Raw genomic sequence first — 18,266 nt, forward strand, 5'->3', positions numbered from 1 at the left:
CTCAGCATTGCTTTGACTATCAACTTCTTCTGCCTTTTTATTATAAAGAATAACCTTGGGGTTTTGATGAGTTGTGTAGAATACAGATTGTCTGGTTGATCATAATAATACTCTTGTCTTAGTTGTCTTTCTAGTGCTGCAAGGAAATACGACAAAAAAGCAGGTTGGAGAGGAAAGAGTTTATTCAACTTACACTTCCACACTGCTTGCTGCTCACCAAAGTCAGGACCAGAACTCAAGCACGCAGGAACCTAGAGGCAGGAGCTGCTTACTAACTTGCTTCCCAGGGCTTGTTCAACCTGCTTTCTTACAGAACCTAGGCCCACGAGCCCAGGGATGGCACCTCCTTCAGTTGCCGTAACCCCCCTCATCAGTCACTAATTGAGAAAATGCCTGACTTCTGGACCTCGTGGAGGCATTGTCTCAATAGAGGCCCCTCCTTTCAGATACGGCCAAGTCAGCATAAGACTCGGCAGCACCACACTGTTCTAGTCTGTGAGCACAGCAGATCTTCCCATCTTCTGGTGTCTTTTTCAGTTTTCTTCTCATTGTAGAAAATTGCACATTGTAGAAAAATGTATTTTCTACATTCTGATTGTAGGAAGGGTTCATAATAAGATTCATTCACTGCTTTCATTAGATTTAATGTATTAAAATTTTTGTGTTTGTGTGTTTTTGTTTTGAGGTAGTTGTAAAAATTTTTTTCTGCTTTCTTTCTCTAACGTTTGCTATTGGAATATAGTAAAGCTGTTGGAATTTACTTATGCCTATTTATTTCCTCTCCTCGGTTGACTGTTCTTCCCTATTGAGTATTTAACATAATAAGTTTTCCCCTGAGAAACCTTCAGCCAAGACTAGTTATTTTTCAAGTTAAGCAGCTTTGGAAGCTCATACATTTAAACATATTTGATGTGCTTCAGCCTGTGATAGTTGCCCTTGATTGATTAACAAATTATACTACAATTCTTGATGAAGCTTTGTCGTTTGTAATGTGTTCTTTTGTTTTGTTTTGTACCTTCTGTGTGGGTTTGTTTTTTGTTTTTAATGTGCATTGGTGTTTTGCCTACATATATGTCTATGTCAAAGTGTCAGCTCTTGGAGTTACAGACAGTTGTGGGCTGCCATGTCGGTGCTGGGATTTGAACCCAGAACCTCCGGAAAAGCAGTCAATACCCTTAACCACTGAGCCATCTCTTCGGCCCCCTTGTAATGTGTTCTAAGAGTATGCATTACTACTGGATTGGTAATTTCTCAGTTCATAATCAGTATAGGTGTTATTCTTTAGCCCTTTCTTCATTGCCAGACATTATAGGGTCAAAATAACACATTACTAATTAATGTTGTCATGTATTGCATATATATTAGACTGAGTGTCTACCTCTGATAACAGTGTTTTGGTTTTGGTATTTTCTTTCTGTCTTTAAAGTATTCTACTTGTGAATTCACTGAATGCCTTTTTGTTTTGTTTGAACAAAACTAAGCCTAGACTGGCTTAGTACTTGATATGTAGCCCAGGCTGGCCTCAAACTAATGACTCTCCACCCTCAGAATGCACCCCTTACCCAGCTGAAATAATTCTTTGCTATTGGTGATGCTACCTACCAAGTAGACAGTACCATTTGTTTCATTGTTTAAGTTAAGTTTTGGGTTCTTTACCATTTTAATTTTGTTATTTAAATGAAATACCATGTTTTAATATCAGTAATTGCTCTACCGCTTAATTTTCTTCTATACCCTGTGCATGGTAAAAAAAAAAATGTTTCCTTTACTTTCCTATTTTGATTTTTATATTTAACTATTTGTATAAATAAGTAATCCTCCTTTTAAAGATAAGTGACAAAATGTCACAAATATTCCTCGACTCTATATTTTAAAAAGTGACAGTCTTTTCTGGAGCATACTCACATTTGAATGTAGAGGTAGAGGCTTGTTTGTTTGCTGTATATGTGTCACAGTTTTACCTGCTCCACTTAATTAAACAGTGAACATTGTTTAGTTAAATAATTAGGACTTTAGCCTTGGTAGTTGTCCTTTTTTTCTTTGTTTTTATTCTTGGAATATATATTATTATGTTTATCTTTAAAAATATTTTGAGTGATTTAATTAAGGTTTTGGTTGTTGAAATGATTCTTCTTTGTATTGTAGCTTCGTTACTATATTCCTGTTTTAAGCTTCCACTATAATTGCTTCAGAAATGCTTTTATCTTAAGTAGCCAGCCGTAAAAATTTTCTAATCTAAAAACAACCCTATATTAGGTTAGCCATACACACACACACACACACACACACACACACACACACACACACACACACAGAGTTTCTTAGATTATAGATTGATTAATTAGTACATTAATGTATTTTCTTTTATGAAGTAGTTTTAAAGATTGGTATTGAAGGTTTCATATTTCAAAAGGCTTGTAGCGTTACATCCATAACATCTATGATCTTATTCATAGCACATGGAAGAGGCTTCATTATCTTTTCCACTTTTCCACTTAAAGACTTGGCTATTTAAGGATATTACTTGAAGATGTTTGTGTTGGTTTAGTTATAGTTTGGTCTTTCCTGTTTATAACTTTCATCTATAAACATCTACCAAAATCTTTAAGATTTTTGTTGGCTCACTACCAGAATATTTCCACTGTCTTAACTACTTTTTGCTACCTCCTCCATTTCTCTCTGATCCTGAGCACTGTTGCTTTCCATTGGGTTATTATAGTTCCTAGGCCTAATGGTCATCTTCCTTCCATTTGTTTTTCTTGGTGTGCTCGCAGGATGCTTGTACAAGAGCTCCAGCTGGGGAGCATCACAGTCTGATTCAGAGTCTCCAGTGCAGTCTTCCTGTGTCCAGGGTAGAAAGATACTGACCTGCGAGAGTCTGATCTGTCTTCCATTCAGCACTCCTGACTTTCAGGCTCCATCTTTGACCTTTCTGTAGGATCTTCTGTAGGCATTATGGTCTCCTTGGTGAGTCTTTAGACCAGCTAGGCAACTTTCTCTATGGCTTGCTTATTTCTTCTGTCCAAAATTCAGTATTGTTATTTTTTAAATTTTTAGTTTTAAAAAATTATGAATATATTTCGATCATATATTTCTCCTCCAACTCCTAGATCCTCTGCAGTTTCCTGCCCACCTAACTTCATAACTTTATCTTTATGTCCTCTTTCTCTCTCCCTCTGAAAACAAAACCAAAAATCCACACAAATGCAAAAATCAAAACAAATAAGCAAAGGACTAATAAAAAATGCAAAGAAAAAAGTCAATGAAAATAACATTGAGGTTTTTTTGTGTGTTGTTCAACAACCCTTGTGCATAGGACACACTCGAGACCTACACATATGTAAGCTAAATGAGGTCTCAGCCCTGCGGGGAAGTGGGCATGGGCTGAGACCAAGAAGCTATTTGCAGTTGATCCCTGCTGGCAAAGGGAAGATCAGTTTCCTCTCATAGAATGTCACTGTTATATCCACCACATTCCAGGACAGACCCCATGCTCAGTTGGATTGCCAGTGTATCAAAGATTAGTTATGCATTCCTAGCCAGTTAAAGCCCATTTGTGTTAGTAGTTAATTGAGTTGGATAGTCCCAGATAGATAAAACATGCAAGAAATGAAATTCTGCTATAACTAAGTTGAATACATGAGAAAGACTCAAAGGCAAGACAAGCTGCTATCTAAGTAGATGTTGGTGAGACAAAAGATTGGAAGAAAAAAAGCTAGATCATATGTAGCGTTTGTTTTGCTTGTTAATTTGAAATACTGTTTCTAAAGCATTACAGGTGTTGTGTTTGTAAGAAAAGCACCCTGGACTTACATATATTAGAAATATCCAAAGAAAAGGTTTAGCCTTCACTACAGGATGAGTAAATTATTACAATTTATCTATTTGGTGTTAAAGGAAATGTGATTTATAGATGTATTTTATGACCCACTGGGGGATGGGGGGAATTAACCATGCAAATGCTGACCTTGATTGCATTGTTGTATTTTATGAGCCCCTGCGTTTATGTGGGTGGGATGAAGAGGTTAACCATGCAAATGCTGGACTTGATTGTATTTCATAGAAGGGCTTCTTCTGGCTGTTTTTGTTGTTGTGTTTGATTCTTCATGAAGACACTAGATTGTGGAGAGTATCAGATGCAGCATGCATTTCTGTGCCGTGCTGAGTTTGTCCTTTGGTGGGGTACATAGTTAGTCCATCTTGTTAGGTAGACTGTTTGACAGCCTAGGGAGGAGGAACAAAATCAGGATTGTAAGATTTGAAGTGGTGATAAGAAAAATATAGCTCACTGGCCCAAGGTTTTAAAATAGGCAGGTAAACTAAAAGGTAGTTGTAGTGGTAACAATAATAGCTGACATTTGCACGGTGTTCCCTTTGCCTTTTCACTATTCTCAATCCTTTAACATAATTTCAGTTGTCTTTATGATCTCATGGAAATGTGGTTTTACTATCCTATAGTTCCCTCATGCACAGACCCTTGAAACTCCAAGAAAAATATAAGTCACAAATTTGTTGTAGTACTAGGGCACAAGGAAACATGACCACAAATGGTGCAGGCTTCACTTATTCCACATCCTGTAAATTTTCTTTTCATAGAAATATTAATGAATTTGGTTATAGAATACTGCCTCAAATTGGTGAAAATGTAACTTAATCTATATATTATTTTTATGAACTATGAAATTTAGATTCTGATGAAGAATGATATACTTATGTTAATAAGTCTTAATAACTGAACAAAAGTCAGATGTAGGAAATGACCGAGCTAGTCTTTGAGGCAAGGTAGTCTAGCTTTTCAAGTTTGCACTTTCAGCCAAAATATGGTTGTGCCTCCTTGCCCGTATGATTGAAGGAATTGCATGGTTAAGTATATTTACATTTAGAAAGTTGATTTTGGTTGCTCTCCTTTGGGGCACAAGTAAGAAAGGTATAGTAGCAACTGGATAGAATTTTATAATGTACATCCTGGATCTCATCAAGTCTAAGATGTCATCCTTGTAACTCAGTGTTAATTTTTACCAATTAAAACATATTTATGTAGATTTATTTTGATCACAAAAGATTTTTTTCATAGAGCCGTTCACTGTGTCAAAGAGTGTTACACCTTGGCTTAATACTGCTCCATGATCTTGTACATTGGCTTACTTGTGCTTTGCTAGGATTCAGTGTTGGGTATGCACACAAAAGCCTTAGGAGACAGAAGTCGGGATCACTGTGGTTAATGCTGAAACTAACCAGAGACTGTAGCAGGGGGTGAGGATGGTGTCAAACAGATATTACAGGTGAGAACCAAACTCAAATTTGTAGAACATAAGAGTTGTGCTTTCCTTTGCCCAGCTAACTTTTGGACCATAGATCAGAAACAATGCCATGAGAGTCTGTTTATTTTTGTATGTCTACTTTAAGTATTTACTGCTGTAAATGATAGTTGTAGAGTCCTGCACAGTTTTATCAGGTGCATGCTGAGTACACAGCCCAGACTTTAGCTCAGGGCTGTTTCAGGCCCTGCTGCTGTTTTCAGCAGTTGTGCAATTTAACTTTTGTTAGTTTCTCATGACATCCAGCATATGGGCGTGCTTTTGGATCATTTATTTGGTTTTGACTGGTATTTCTTTGAAATTGTGCTTCATAAAGCTCACTTTTTGGCCACTTCAGTTAATCTGAGGTGCCTACTTTATGTCCTTTGAATGACTTCTAATAGAACATTTTTAACATAAATATCCCCGTTGTTTAGATTAGATTTCCCTAGCAGATTGGGTTACTTTCTAACAAACAAAGCAGTTTCTCAGTCTGCTTACGTCTTTTCTGCTTTGGACTCATCTATTTGCAATACTTAAGAAAATACTCTTCTTTTTTTTTGTTTAAGTTTTCTGTTATATGCTTTAAAGCTATGAAACTGGGAAAAAAATACCTCAATTCAAGTATAATCTCTGTTTATAGAAGTTCCATAAAAAAGGTTGGAATAAATTAAGTTTAAAAATATCAGAGAACAGACTGTCATGTTAAAAGATAAACTTATTTAGAAAGCCTGTATAACAAAATAATCCTTTCCCATCAGTACCCAAAGCAAATGATGTAGATCCTACATGTACCTCTTACGTAGTCGCTGTTGGCCAGATGGGACATAGTCTGTCTTGTTTTTCTGCTGCTGTGTTATGTATATATGTGTGACCGATATGAAGTCTGAGCAGTCATTTCAGTTACTCTAAGAAAAGGTTTCAAGTCCCCCGTTTAACTAGACAGTACTTTCTGGCACACAGCATTGGGGCCTTAGTCTTTTACATTATTTCTCTGGTGCACTCATTTTGTTGTTGCTAGCACTTATAATCTTTTCTTGATTTCCAGTTAGCTTTCCTTACTACAGGCTGTACATTACAAATCTAAAATTCAAAACACTCTTAAAACAAAAAACCCTGACATAGGTGCAAGGTCCACGCCTGACCCCACATTCAGGTTGAAGTTGAAGTAGAGTTTCATGGCTCGGGATTGGTCCCTTCACCTCCTCAGACAACTTGCAATGACAGTAAAAACAATCAATAGTAAGCCACATTAGTTCAAGACAGTAGAAGGCATATTTATATATGAAAAACAAAAAAGTACACTACAAAAAGAATGAGATTAAATAAGGCAAAGGTAAGTCATTGAAAGACATTCATACTTTCTAGTTGAGCTGTTCAAAAACTTAAGTTGAATGGCACATGAGTAATGTTAATAAATAAACAATTCTAGGAGATATACATTTGATGCAGTGAATCTTTCTGCACCTAGATTCCTTTGTTAAGTTTGGGGACTCTGTGAGTATTTTCTTAAAAATAAGGTTTAGTAAGGCTACACAGATAAACCCTATCTCAGGGGGGAAAAGTTTTAGTTGCTTAAATTATAAAAGTGTAAGTATTAGAATCCATTTACCAAAATAATAGAAAGCCAAGATTTATTGTAATTATCTTTCTATTTGTTTTAACATGTTAGGTAAAGTTCCCTTTTAATGGTTATCCTGGGGACTGCTATAAATTTCAAAATAGTAATTGGCAATATATATATATATTTTTTTTTTTAAGAGTTAAAAAATTTACTTGTATGGGTGTTTTCCTTGCATTTATATCTTTGCGCTGCATGTGTGTCTGGTGGACAGAAGAGGTCATCAAGTCTCTTAGAACTAGAGTTTATATGGTTGTGGGCCACCATGTTGGGGCTGAGGATTGAAGCTGGGTGCTCTGGAAGAGCAGCTAGTGCTCTTAGCTCTCAGCCATCTCTTCAGCCATCAATATTTATTTTAGTTCCAATTATTTGTTTCCATGGGTGAGTAGGTACTGAGCACTGCTACCCCTCAAAGTCAGAAGAGGACATTGGATCCTCTGGAGCTAGCTAGTTGCTTGGTTTTGAGCTACCCTACATCAGAGCTAGGATCCAAACTCTAGTCTCTATTAAGAGCATTACCAGCTCTTAACTGCTGATCCGACTCTGTTCTTTTGATTATTGTAGTACAGGGTTTCAGTCTAGCCCAAGCTGCCCTTGAACTTGCAGTAACCCTTTTTTCTTAGCTTCCCTTAATCAGTCTTCATCAACTGACTTTTTAATGAGGCTACTGATTTCTATTCCATATTTATTATTACTAATAGTTAATATTGTTTATTATTAAATAATAATTATTATTAAACCCTTTCTTCATTAGAGTGTAGCATACTTAGAATTATAGTAGTTGGAAAGGTGAGGCAGGACTCAGGGTTCAAGGCCAGTCATATAGTGAGATTGTCTGAGGCGGGGAAAAGCCCAATGAAACAGCCCACCTCTCATAGAACTGATACTGGGAGCATAAGGTTCAGTTAGAAAATAAGTGAAAAGGTGTCAAGGCAGTCTGAAATGATGTTGTGAAAAGCTTTAATTACTGTTAAAGTTTTACATTTTTGTTACTGAAGCTACTGTGCTTTTAGAAAATTTAAGAAATAGAAGTTTTGTGATAACTTTATACATTTAAATAATGTGCCTAGTTATTAGAGTTTTTCCCTGTTCCTGTTCTGACATAAGAACTTTATTTATTGGATGGATACTTAATGTTTCATTTTAGCAATTCCTTTCACTGTCCTTGTTTTAATGTTACAGGTTTTTGATTGGTCAAGGAGCACATGTAGGAGCTGTCAACAGTGAAGGAGACACACCTTTAGATATTGCTGAGGAAGAGGCAATGGAAGAGCTACTTCAGAACGAGGTCAATCGGCAAGGTAATGTAAGAGCAATATAAAGGGAACTTGTACAGAACTACTTTACAAAGAATAAAAGTATCTGTGGCCATTGAAGGACAATCACATTTAAATATTAACTGTTATTTTAACGACTGTATATTATTCTATTTGGAAAAAAATAAGTAATTCCCCTCTCTGTTTTAAAATTTGAGTGTGTATCATAAGACATGAGCCATAAAAATGTATAGAGTAGCTTTAGAGTGAAGTAGCAGGCAAAGGTCAGCAGGCGTACAAGGTAGATGTGTCACCTTGTAAACTTGAACAAGATGGCCATAAATGCCTACTAATATGGAAGCATTTGAGCTGAAATCTGACTGAGGGTAGGAAATGAGTCATGTGACCCCGGAAAGAGTAATGAGGATAGGCTGTGCGGGCTGCTTGATGTAGTCAGAGCTGCACCCAGTGGACTAGCATGATCGTGACAAGCAGGGCAGAGAAAGATGGCTGGATGAATCGGTCAGTGACGGCCGACTGAGAGAGTCGCTGGAGGGATCCAGACAAAGGACCAACATGATACGACTTTTAGAAAGTTGCTGGCCGTTGTGCCAGGAATAGATTGAAGGAAGATTAGAATATGATATTGAGGAAGTAATTGTTGATAATCTGTAAACAGGGGACTCAGACCTGAGTGGGAGTAGGTTAAGTGATTAAAAGTGTGTGGGTGTGTGTTGATGAGGGGAGGTGAAATAGAGTTTTGCTGTGTATCCTAGACTGGCCTTACACTTGCTGCAGTCCTCCTGTTGCCTCAGCCCTCTTGATTCCTATGATTACCAGTATTTGTCATCGTGCCTACATCAGATAGCTTGGCCAAGAGTAACACTGAGTGATTAGACATAGGATATGTAAAAAAGGAAGAATCTAAGATCTTTCAGTGAGCAATTGAATGGACTAAGTTTCTATTTGAGATAGGAAGATTGTGGGAATAATTATGTTTTAGAGGAAGATCAGAAATATAATATGATCTGGATTTATTCTGGAAATAAATCCAAAAACAAAAAGTCCCTGAAGATAAATTTATGCACTCATGTTTGTAGCAGCATTGTTCACAATAACTAACAAGTAGAAATCAAGTGTCTACTGATGGGGAATTGATAAACAAAAAACAGTGCATAGACACAATGGGATATTAAGCCTTAAGAAGGAAGGACATGCTGACGTACTAGCAAACCCTTAAGAGATTTGATTATGTTGAGTGATATAAACCAGAGACAAAAAGACAAGAATTGTATAATTCTGTCTATATGATGCACCTGGAATACTCAAATTTTTGGAGCAAGTAGAGCCATATGTGGGGCACATTCCTGTAGACTTAGTCCTTGTGAGGCAGAATTTTGAGTTAGAAGCCCACAGGGGCCACCATGGATAACCTGTCTCAAGAAGAAAGGAAGAAAAGGGAAAGAAGAAAGATTGAACAGGGTCTGAGAGGCAGATACATCCAAGAGTTGTTTAGTGGATGTAGAATTCCTATCTTGCAAGATGAAGGAGTGTGGGGTTCATTATATAACTGTTAGTGGACTTCACATGTGGAATACATTTTGAAATTGGTTAACATGACCCATGTGGTTGTATGGCTAGGACTTGCAGCTCACTGTTGCTGCCTAGCACCGTGAGAATAGGGTCTCACATTATCATGTGTGTGTGCATGGGTGCATATGTGGGTATGCGTGTGTAAACAACGTGTTGTAAGGCAACAGAATAGGCTAGGACTAACTGCCATAGCTAGGAAACACTGCAGAGCAGTGGCAATTTGCTTGGGCAGAAAGGGGATATATACAAAGTAAAGCAATTGGGTCCATAGTTTATATGGGGATTTAATGGCTGCTGGGATGTAGATCATAAGTCAAGATATAATTAGTCAAAGGAAAGTCTTGCAAAGATAGACTGGAGCCGAATGGCAAAGGACACTTGTTTGAAGGCATGGAAAGATGTAAAGCTCCCTTTGTGGGAAATTCATTTGGTTGAATTAGTTTTTGATAATAAAATGGATGATGATTTGGAGGATAAAGCAATGTATGACACCAGGAGGCCTGTATTGCTTTAAGAAGGCATTCTTTACATTTAATTATTAGATTAGTCTAAATGAAAGTGACAGGGGCCAAAACCTAGTTATTTGAAATGGAAAAAGATAGGACTCTCTTTAGGAAGTGTGGGAGTAAAGTGGTAACAGTTTGAAAGTCAGATATAGAATTGAAGTGTTAACTAAAGAAATTCACTGAAGTTTACAGTCAAAGAAGTGATGACCACATAAATTCACAAGGAGAAGGGGACAAGGTAGCAACTGATTCTGGGACAGTTACCAGTTTACGTTGTATCTGCTAGGCTTGTGGTATGCTCCAGGACGTGTAGATAACAGTGCTTGTTGCACTGATAAAACTTGATGGAGATGTCAGGATCGGGAATTCTGCGAAGGAGTAGAAGAGATGACAGAAGGAAAAGAGAAGCTAGTTGTGGTCTCTCAAGCCACTAAGCAAGCACCTGTTAGTGCAGAAGTGGATGCACATGTTTTCTCTCCTCCTCAGCTGCTCTGTGAGGTTATAGTTAAACCATTTTACAGGTGAGGGGCTGAGGCTTAGCTATGGGCAAGGTTCCTGTCGAAGTGATAATACTACAGCTCTGTTCAAACTGCGCCAAATACATTGAGTCTGGAGCTTGAGGCATGGCTTAGCAGCTTGTCCAGAGGATCTGAGCTCTGTTCCCAGAACCCATGCAGGCAGCCTTGAGCTACCTGTAACTGCAGCTGCCTCCCAGGGCACCCACACACATACAACATACTCTTACACAGACATACACATAAAAATAAAACAAACATCTTAAAAACATACATTGAATTACATTCTGCCATTATAACATACTGTGTTTTATTTAGAGTATGTCCTAGAAAGTAGTCCTTGGTGTTCATTTTATTGTTATAGTGGCAGTGTGTATGTCTATAAAATAACAGTTCTAAAGGAACAAAATCACAGGAGATCTCACGTTTTAGTAATGTCTAATAAAACACTTTAAACATATCTCTAGGAGAGATAAAATGTCTTGAATTATCTCTCCTTGTCTCCGATCTCTTGCCAATATCCCAAGCTGACCTCGAATTCAGCATTCTTCTCCCTGAGACTGTTGAGCACGGAAATTCTAGATCATACCGCCGTGCCCTGCACAAGTTACCTTAGGATCAGCGTTCTTATATGTGCAAAACTTAAAGATCTTCAATATGTGTGTGAGTGCACATGTGTGCAGGTGTGCTTACACATGTGCTCAGGCACTTAGAGGCTAGCGTACAGCTTCAGGTACTGTACCTCAGGCACTGCCACATTTTTAAGGCAGGGTCTTTCATTGCCCCGAACTCGCCAAACAGGTTAGCTAGCTAGGTTGACTGGCTGCAGCCAGGGGGACTCATTTGTCTCTGCCTTCCCAGCATGCCACACACCACTACAACAGCTGAGCCCACTTGAAGTTTTTAAATAGTTGACTTTTCTTTAAAGAAGAGATCTTGTTATGTAGCTCATGCTGGCCTGTAACTCACTTAATATGTAGCCCAATCTGAGCTTAAACTCTAGATATTCCTAACTCAATCTCCTGAGTACTGGCCCCGCACTTTCTTAGTTTACTATATTTGAATAGTAAATAGGTATGTTGAAGTAAATTGCCTTTGAATCTAGTAATGATTGAACAGGGGCTAAAAGAATTTCTGCTTCATATTTCATGTGATTTTTGTTCTTTTTTTTTCCTCCTTCTCTCTCTCTCTCTCTCTCTCTCTCTCTCTCTCTCTCTCTCTCTCTCTCTTTAAGCGAATGTTGCATACCAGTTTGTTTGGGGTTTTGTTTGTTTGTTTTGAGATAGTTTCTCCCAGCTGTCCTGGAACTCACTCTGTAGACCAGGATATCCAGCTGCCTCTGCCTCATGAGTGCTAGGGTTAAAGACATGCACCACCACCACCCAGCACAGATCAGTTTGTTAATGTTAGCTAACTAAATTGCTGTTTGGGAGATTTGCCTGCATTTTGGTGTGACTTCACTCCCTTTAGCTTGCTGTGCCAGTTGTTCGTCTACTCACTTTACTATAGCCTACTCAGTTTTGTCTTCTATATGGGTACTTTAAATGCATTAATTAGAATGATAGTAGATGAGTGAAGGACCAATTAAATAGATATGATTTTGTTTCTTTTAGGTGATAAGGCAATAAAAGAAAAGCAGAATCAAAGTTTTATAACTGGTGCTAATTGCTAACACCTTTGTGTTTATGCCTGACCTAAAAGTTGGCATATATTAGTTTTTCAGTCTAACCCTGTGCATTAAGTGCTGTCCTTGCTGCATGTCTTGACTCTGAAGCGTAGCGTTGTCTGCCCATGGTCATACAGCCCAGAGATGCCAAGTCCGAGGTGCGGTCTCAGCCAGTCTGGGCTCAGTACTACTTCTTAACCTTTTATACTAACAGCCAAGGAAATTTTGGCTTTAGTCCGTTTGTCAGAGCTCTAAGATGTGAAAACATTTCATAACATAATCATGACATAATTTATATGACTTATTGATAGTTCTGTTTTAAACTTTTGATGAGCTAAGTTACATTTTTAAAGAAAAAGGAAAGAGAGGTTTGGACGGATGGCTCAGTGATTAAGAACAGTGGCCGCTCTTGCCAGAGTTCTGGGTTCACTTCCCAGTATCTCCATGGTTATCACAACCATCTTTAACTCTAGTTCTTAAGAATCCAACACCAGCTTCTGACCTTCCTGGTCACCCATCACACAGATGGTACACATAAATTTGTGCAGGCAAAAAACGCATGCACATTAAAACATGGGAAGTATTTCTCCTCTGTCTCTCCTTAGGCGTATTTTTCATAAGGTTTTCTTCACAGCATACCTTAAACTTGGATTGTTTTGGCAAGATTTGAAGGCAGCCCATCCTCACAAGGGTGACAACTACGAAAGCTGTATCCTTGGAGCATCTCCATCTGTCTCAGACTCTGCTCTCACAGCTGGCCAGCCTCCTCCATCAGCAGTTGTTCACTCTGTGAAGCTGGGAAGGGACCTTTGAGAATCTTGCAAACTTCTGCTTTCTCAGATATGTGGCATTTTGTTTATCTCCTGAGCCTCCTGGAAGAATGTCTCAACTCCAAGGAAACTCTGTATAACAAGGGAGTGATTGCTTTGTAATTGGATAAAGGTAGAAGAAATCTAGATAAACACTGAAGTAAGAGTCTGAATGATTTAAGACGGTAAAAGTAGAAGAGATTCAAAAAGAGCTATATCCTGGGAAGTGGTAATTTGTTAAGCAAGTGAAATATGGTATAATCCATATAGGCGATAATTGCTTAAACAGAGCATGATACACTTGGGAACCTAGACGGAGGTCTAGAAGAGGGAGACAAGAATGAAGTTAAAAATACAACTCAGAGCCAGGCATGGTAGCGTACGCCTTTAATCCCAGCACTCGGGAGACAGAGGCAGGCGGATCTCTGTGAGTTCGAGGCCAGCCTAGTCTACAGAGCGAATCCAGGACAGCCAGGGCTGTTACACAGAGAAACCCTGTCTCAAAAAACAATAAATAATAAAAAAATAAAGTACAAGTCAGATATCTAAGGCCTTTGTCGGCTACCTACAATATACTCAACTTTGTCTCGTAGGAGATGTTCAGCCATTGACAAAGTTTAGAGAGAAAGTGATCAGGTGTGGACTGTTTCAGTGGCAGTGGTGTTGAACAGGAAGGAAGGAATGACTTAAGTTAATGATCAAAGTACAGTGTGAATGAGCTAGTGATAGGACCTGTCAGAAGACAGTGTAGGTGATGGCCCTCAGCATCTGTTAGCTGAATGGAGAATAGGAGGACAGCACAGTAAAGGGACAGTGGCTGCAAGTTTATGCACTGCACGCTGCATAAACAGTGATGCTCAGTATAGAAATATGAGACAGGCAGCAACAGATTAGTTCCAGGAAGTTGTTAAGCTTTCTTCACTGAGTTAGAGACACACATGACACAGTATTCTGCTGCATTATTCCTTTTAGTGTTTTTCTGTACTTCAGGCTGATACCCAGCTGATCTTAATATCTCTAACTAGGTTTGTATTAGGAAGGACAATTGTGCATATGAAATTAACTTAGGATATGATTAGAGGAAATTGGAAAGTCTGCTATTAGAACTGGGTCCTAAAAAGTAAACCTGTTCCATGGCCAAGACACCAAGCTATCACTAGCTTAAAACTAAAACCTACATTATTTTATTTGGCCCTGCCACCAAATAACATCACTTCCTTTTGAATTTTTTTTTTTTTACTATTTTTCTGTGTGTGACATCTTTTTCTTTTGTATCCAAATTAATATCTATATTCCAGTTAACAGCAGATTCTGTTGCTGTACCATGAAGCATCCAGAATGTACTGCTTCACTGCCTTTCCTACTGGCACTTCAGCTAAAATAGCCTTTGTCTCTTGGGTAGAGAGCAGTAACAGCCTCCAGCCTGACACAGTCATTTCATGTCTTCACAGTCAGCGTAAGTGACACTTTCAAATGAGCATGCAGTTCATGGTCCTCTATGGAAAGATCGGCAGCCTTCTGTAGAGAGCAGTTCTCTGGATTCCTACTCCAGAGCCTGCAAGTACTTCGTTCCCTCTTTCCCAAACAGTGGTGTGGTATTGCTTGATTTATTTCTTGCTTTAATGATATTTATTAGAGACTATTCTTTACCGACCTCTAGAATAGACCCTCCTTATTAATCTCAGTCATTTTTGCCCTGTTTTATTTTTCTTCACAGACATAACCATCTTCTGCCTTAGAAAAGCAGCTTCACTTCTCAAAAAGTGAAGGCACTCAGAACATACCTCATTGGCTGGGAGCGGGGGGTGGGGAGTGGAAGGATCAAAACCAAACAGTTGGGTATATGGATATGGATTGTGAGAAAGATAGTAGCTAAGGAGATAAAAGGTTTGTGTGGGCTTTTTTATTATTCATTTATTAATTCACTTATTCAGAAACTATTTTCTTACCACCAAGCTTATTTCCTATATCCTGCCATGCCAGATGGTGGAGTTACAAAGGAAATATACTTTTACCAAAAGTATTGTATCAAAATACTTTGGATAAGCTCAGTCATCTGGAGTATAATAGCATATAAATACATTGTAATGTATGTCTTTTATTAAATAGCCTTTAATTGAGGCCATAAAACAACATAAGATCATTTAGGGATTTCACCATTATCATTACTAATTTAATTTTTCTCTCAAAGTATAGAGCTTTTTGAAGATTGGAATGAGAAACTCCTATTTATTTTTGTATTTTTCCTGCTTTTATCACCTTAGCAAAGCACAGTGCTTATAATACTTAGAAATGAAATAATTTCTCTGTAACTTAGACAGTGCTGTTATATGAAGAATATGCTAGGCTGAAAAAGAAAAACTGTTTAGAGAGAAAGAGAAGGCATTTTAGGGCTTGATGCATTCACATTCCCCAGAGAGGGAGAGGGAAAGAGTGTGTGTGTTTGATACAGTAATGCATATATGTTTGAGAATATGTTTGGGAATTATTCATATCTAATTGTTCAAAAAACATTTTGGCCAAAGAATGCTGTACCTTGGTAAGTGCTTAGAAGTAATCAGAGAAGATAAGAGACAACCAAGCCAGACATGGTGGCACAGGCCTTTAATCCCAGCACTTACGCAAGTGATCCTCTATGAGTCAAGGCCAGCCTGGATCACAAAGCTAGTGACAGAGCAAAGGCTGCACAATGAGACCCTGTTTCCAAGAACAAAGCATAACCAAAATAATATTGTAAAGCAAAGCTAAATAATTGACTGAGAAGGTTAATAAAATAGCTACTGTATTTCACATTTCTTTATTAAACAAATGATCAGCCGTTTTTCAAAACCATGGTTTGTTAGTTTTTATTTAAACAATAATTTTTGATAATCTTATTTCACTGTGTAGAAATTGAGAGAAAATTCTTCAGTAAGGAAAATGAAAGTAAAGTTTATATGCCTCTTTCCCTAAAAGGTGTTGATATAGAAGCAGCTCGAAAAGAAGAAGAACGGATAATGCTTAGAGATGCCCGGCAGTGGTTAAATAGTGGCCACATTAGCGACGTCCGGCACGCAAAATCTGGAGGGACAGCGCTCCACGTGGCAGCTGCCAAAGGTTATACAGAAGTTTTAAAGTACGTATTACTTTTTACAACTTATGTACTTCTTTTTTTATTATTCATTTTCTTAAAACATATGAAAATATTATTTTGTAGTAGACTCTATAAGCATCTGTTCTCAGGAGGGAAGCAAAGATAATCGTGAATAGAATTGCTTTGGTTTCTAAAGTTCTTTTTTAAATTTTGAATATTTTTGTTCTCAGTTTGTTTGTTACAATTACAGTTTTCTCATAAAATGGATTTAAGTGGCAGCCAACTATTATACGTTACCTGTCAAAATGATAATTGTTAGAGTCTGGAAATTCCCATATTGACTAGATGTTGAGAATAAAAGTAATATGTAAATAGTTTTCTTTTTATTATAGGAACACTTGAATTAAAATTGCTAATACTATAATATTAAATTTTACTCCATAAACATCTGTGACTGTATAAGACTGTATGCCAGTCAGCTAGTTTCCTTGCAACAGAGTTCCTTTATGTCAGTGTGTCTATCTGTTGTCCATTCATATGCGTGTGCCTAAGTGGGCCTGACTTCCTCTCAATAAAAACAATGAAGGAACCCTTCCCAGATCTCCAGAGCATTTTAATCTCACCTCCAGTACTGTAGGTCTCTCTTAGAGTAGTAAAGTGGTTTAATTAGTTTTCTTGTCCCTACCTGTTTCTTTCTAATCTAAAGCTTTTCTGTATTTTTCCCAACTGTATTAATAAGCGACATAAATTTAGTAAGTTACCAGCTAAATAACAGTTATTCTTTACTGCAGCAGTGCTACCAATAGGGACTTTTTTTAGGTATTCTCAGACACATAAGGAGAAAGGTGTGTGTTGGCAACATAATTTATAATAACAGTGGAATACATTACTAAATCATTGTGTATAGCTTCCCTGGGAGACTCGGTAACAATTAAAACATACGTGAGAAATTTTCATTTGTATTATAGAAAGAATCCTAGGGTTTTTATGAAATGTCAAAAATCAGGTGAAGAATAATATTATAATTAAGAATTCGATTTGTAATGAAATGACTGCTCACAGAGTTGTCAGAACCTATAGTATTGTTAACTTAGTAAAGCAAAACTAATTATTTATGCTCAACGTGGGAAAATGTCTATCCTTTATCTTCTGTGTGTTTGTGTGCGTAAATACGTAAGTAAAATGAGTAGTGGCAAGAAGAAGCCTGTTGGAAACAAAGTCGCTGCTTTCTCTCCCCGTCTGCTTACACAGCTCCTTTCAGTTCCATTGCGAGGCGATCCCTCCTCTATAGCCCTGCAGCTCCATGGCGCCTGTCTGCGGGGCTGCCTGCTGTTCTGGCTTCCCTCCCCCACAGAAGCTCCTTGAGTAGAGATGCTCTGCTTTTTCTTTGTTCCTTCGTCCTTCTTTAATTTTTGTTTTGTTTTGTTTTGTTTTTCTAAGTGTCCTCGTAGGACCTGGCACATTCAGAGAAATGTGTTTGTTGAAGAAGATGTATATTCCTGTTTAAATCTTCCCTCTACACACACACCCAAATATTTGTAATCTTATGTTGTTCGTGATTGATTAACATTATTAAAGTTCGTATTTCCTAATGAGGATGTGTTTTTATTATCTAGGAGCATAGTGTTCTTTTTCTCTCCATTAATACAAATTCTGATCATACATGGAATAATGGAGATCTGCTAATGGAGATCTGTTAATAAATAGGCTGGTTTATATTTCCTATGTTTGGGCTTGTTTTACACAGTCTTACTCTGTAACCCAGGCTGGCAGCAGTCTTCCTGCCTCAGCCACCTAAATGCAGTACACTCACCCACAGCCGTCACTTCTTAACAACAAGCAGATAGAGGTGATTGTATATTAGCTGTCACTGCCACCTCCTATAGGTAAGAAGAAACCCTTGTCAAGCTCACCGTCTTGGAAAGTCAGG

The 18,266-nt window shown here is 37.9% G+C and overlaps 1 protein-coding gene across 6 annotated transcripts in view; it reads left to right on the forward strand.

Annotated features, from left to right (window-relative positions):
- The window catches only part of PPP1R12A (protein phosphatase 1 regulatory subunit 12A), a 103,317-nt gene that overhangs the window by 36,060 nt on the left and 48,991 nt on the right, over positions 1-18,266 (forward strand). For all 6 annotated transcript variants that reach the window (XM_084796599.1, XM_084796601.1, XM_084796598.1 and 3 more), the window contains exons 3-4: positions 8,101-8,219; positions 16,219-16,378. In XM_084796599.1, the coding sequence (XP_084652725.1) occupies positions 8,101-8,219; positions 16,219-16,378 (279 nt within the window). The remainder of the gene's footprint in view (positions 1-8,100; positions 8,220-16,218; positions 16,379-18,266) is intronic.

The sequence above is a fragment of the Acomys minous genome (genome assembly GCF_964271855.1).
Source record: "Acomys minous genome assembly, chromosome: 9".
Classification (NCBI taxonomy): Eukaryota; Metazoa; Chordata; class Mammalia; order Rodentia; family Muridae; genus Acomys; species Acomys minous.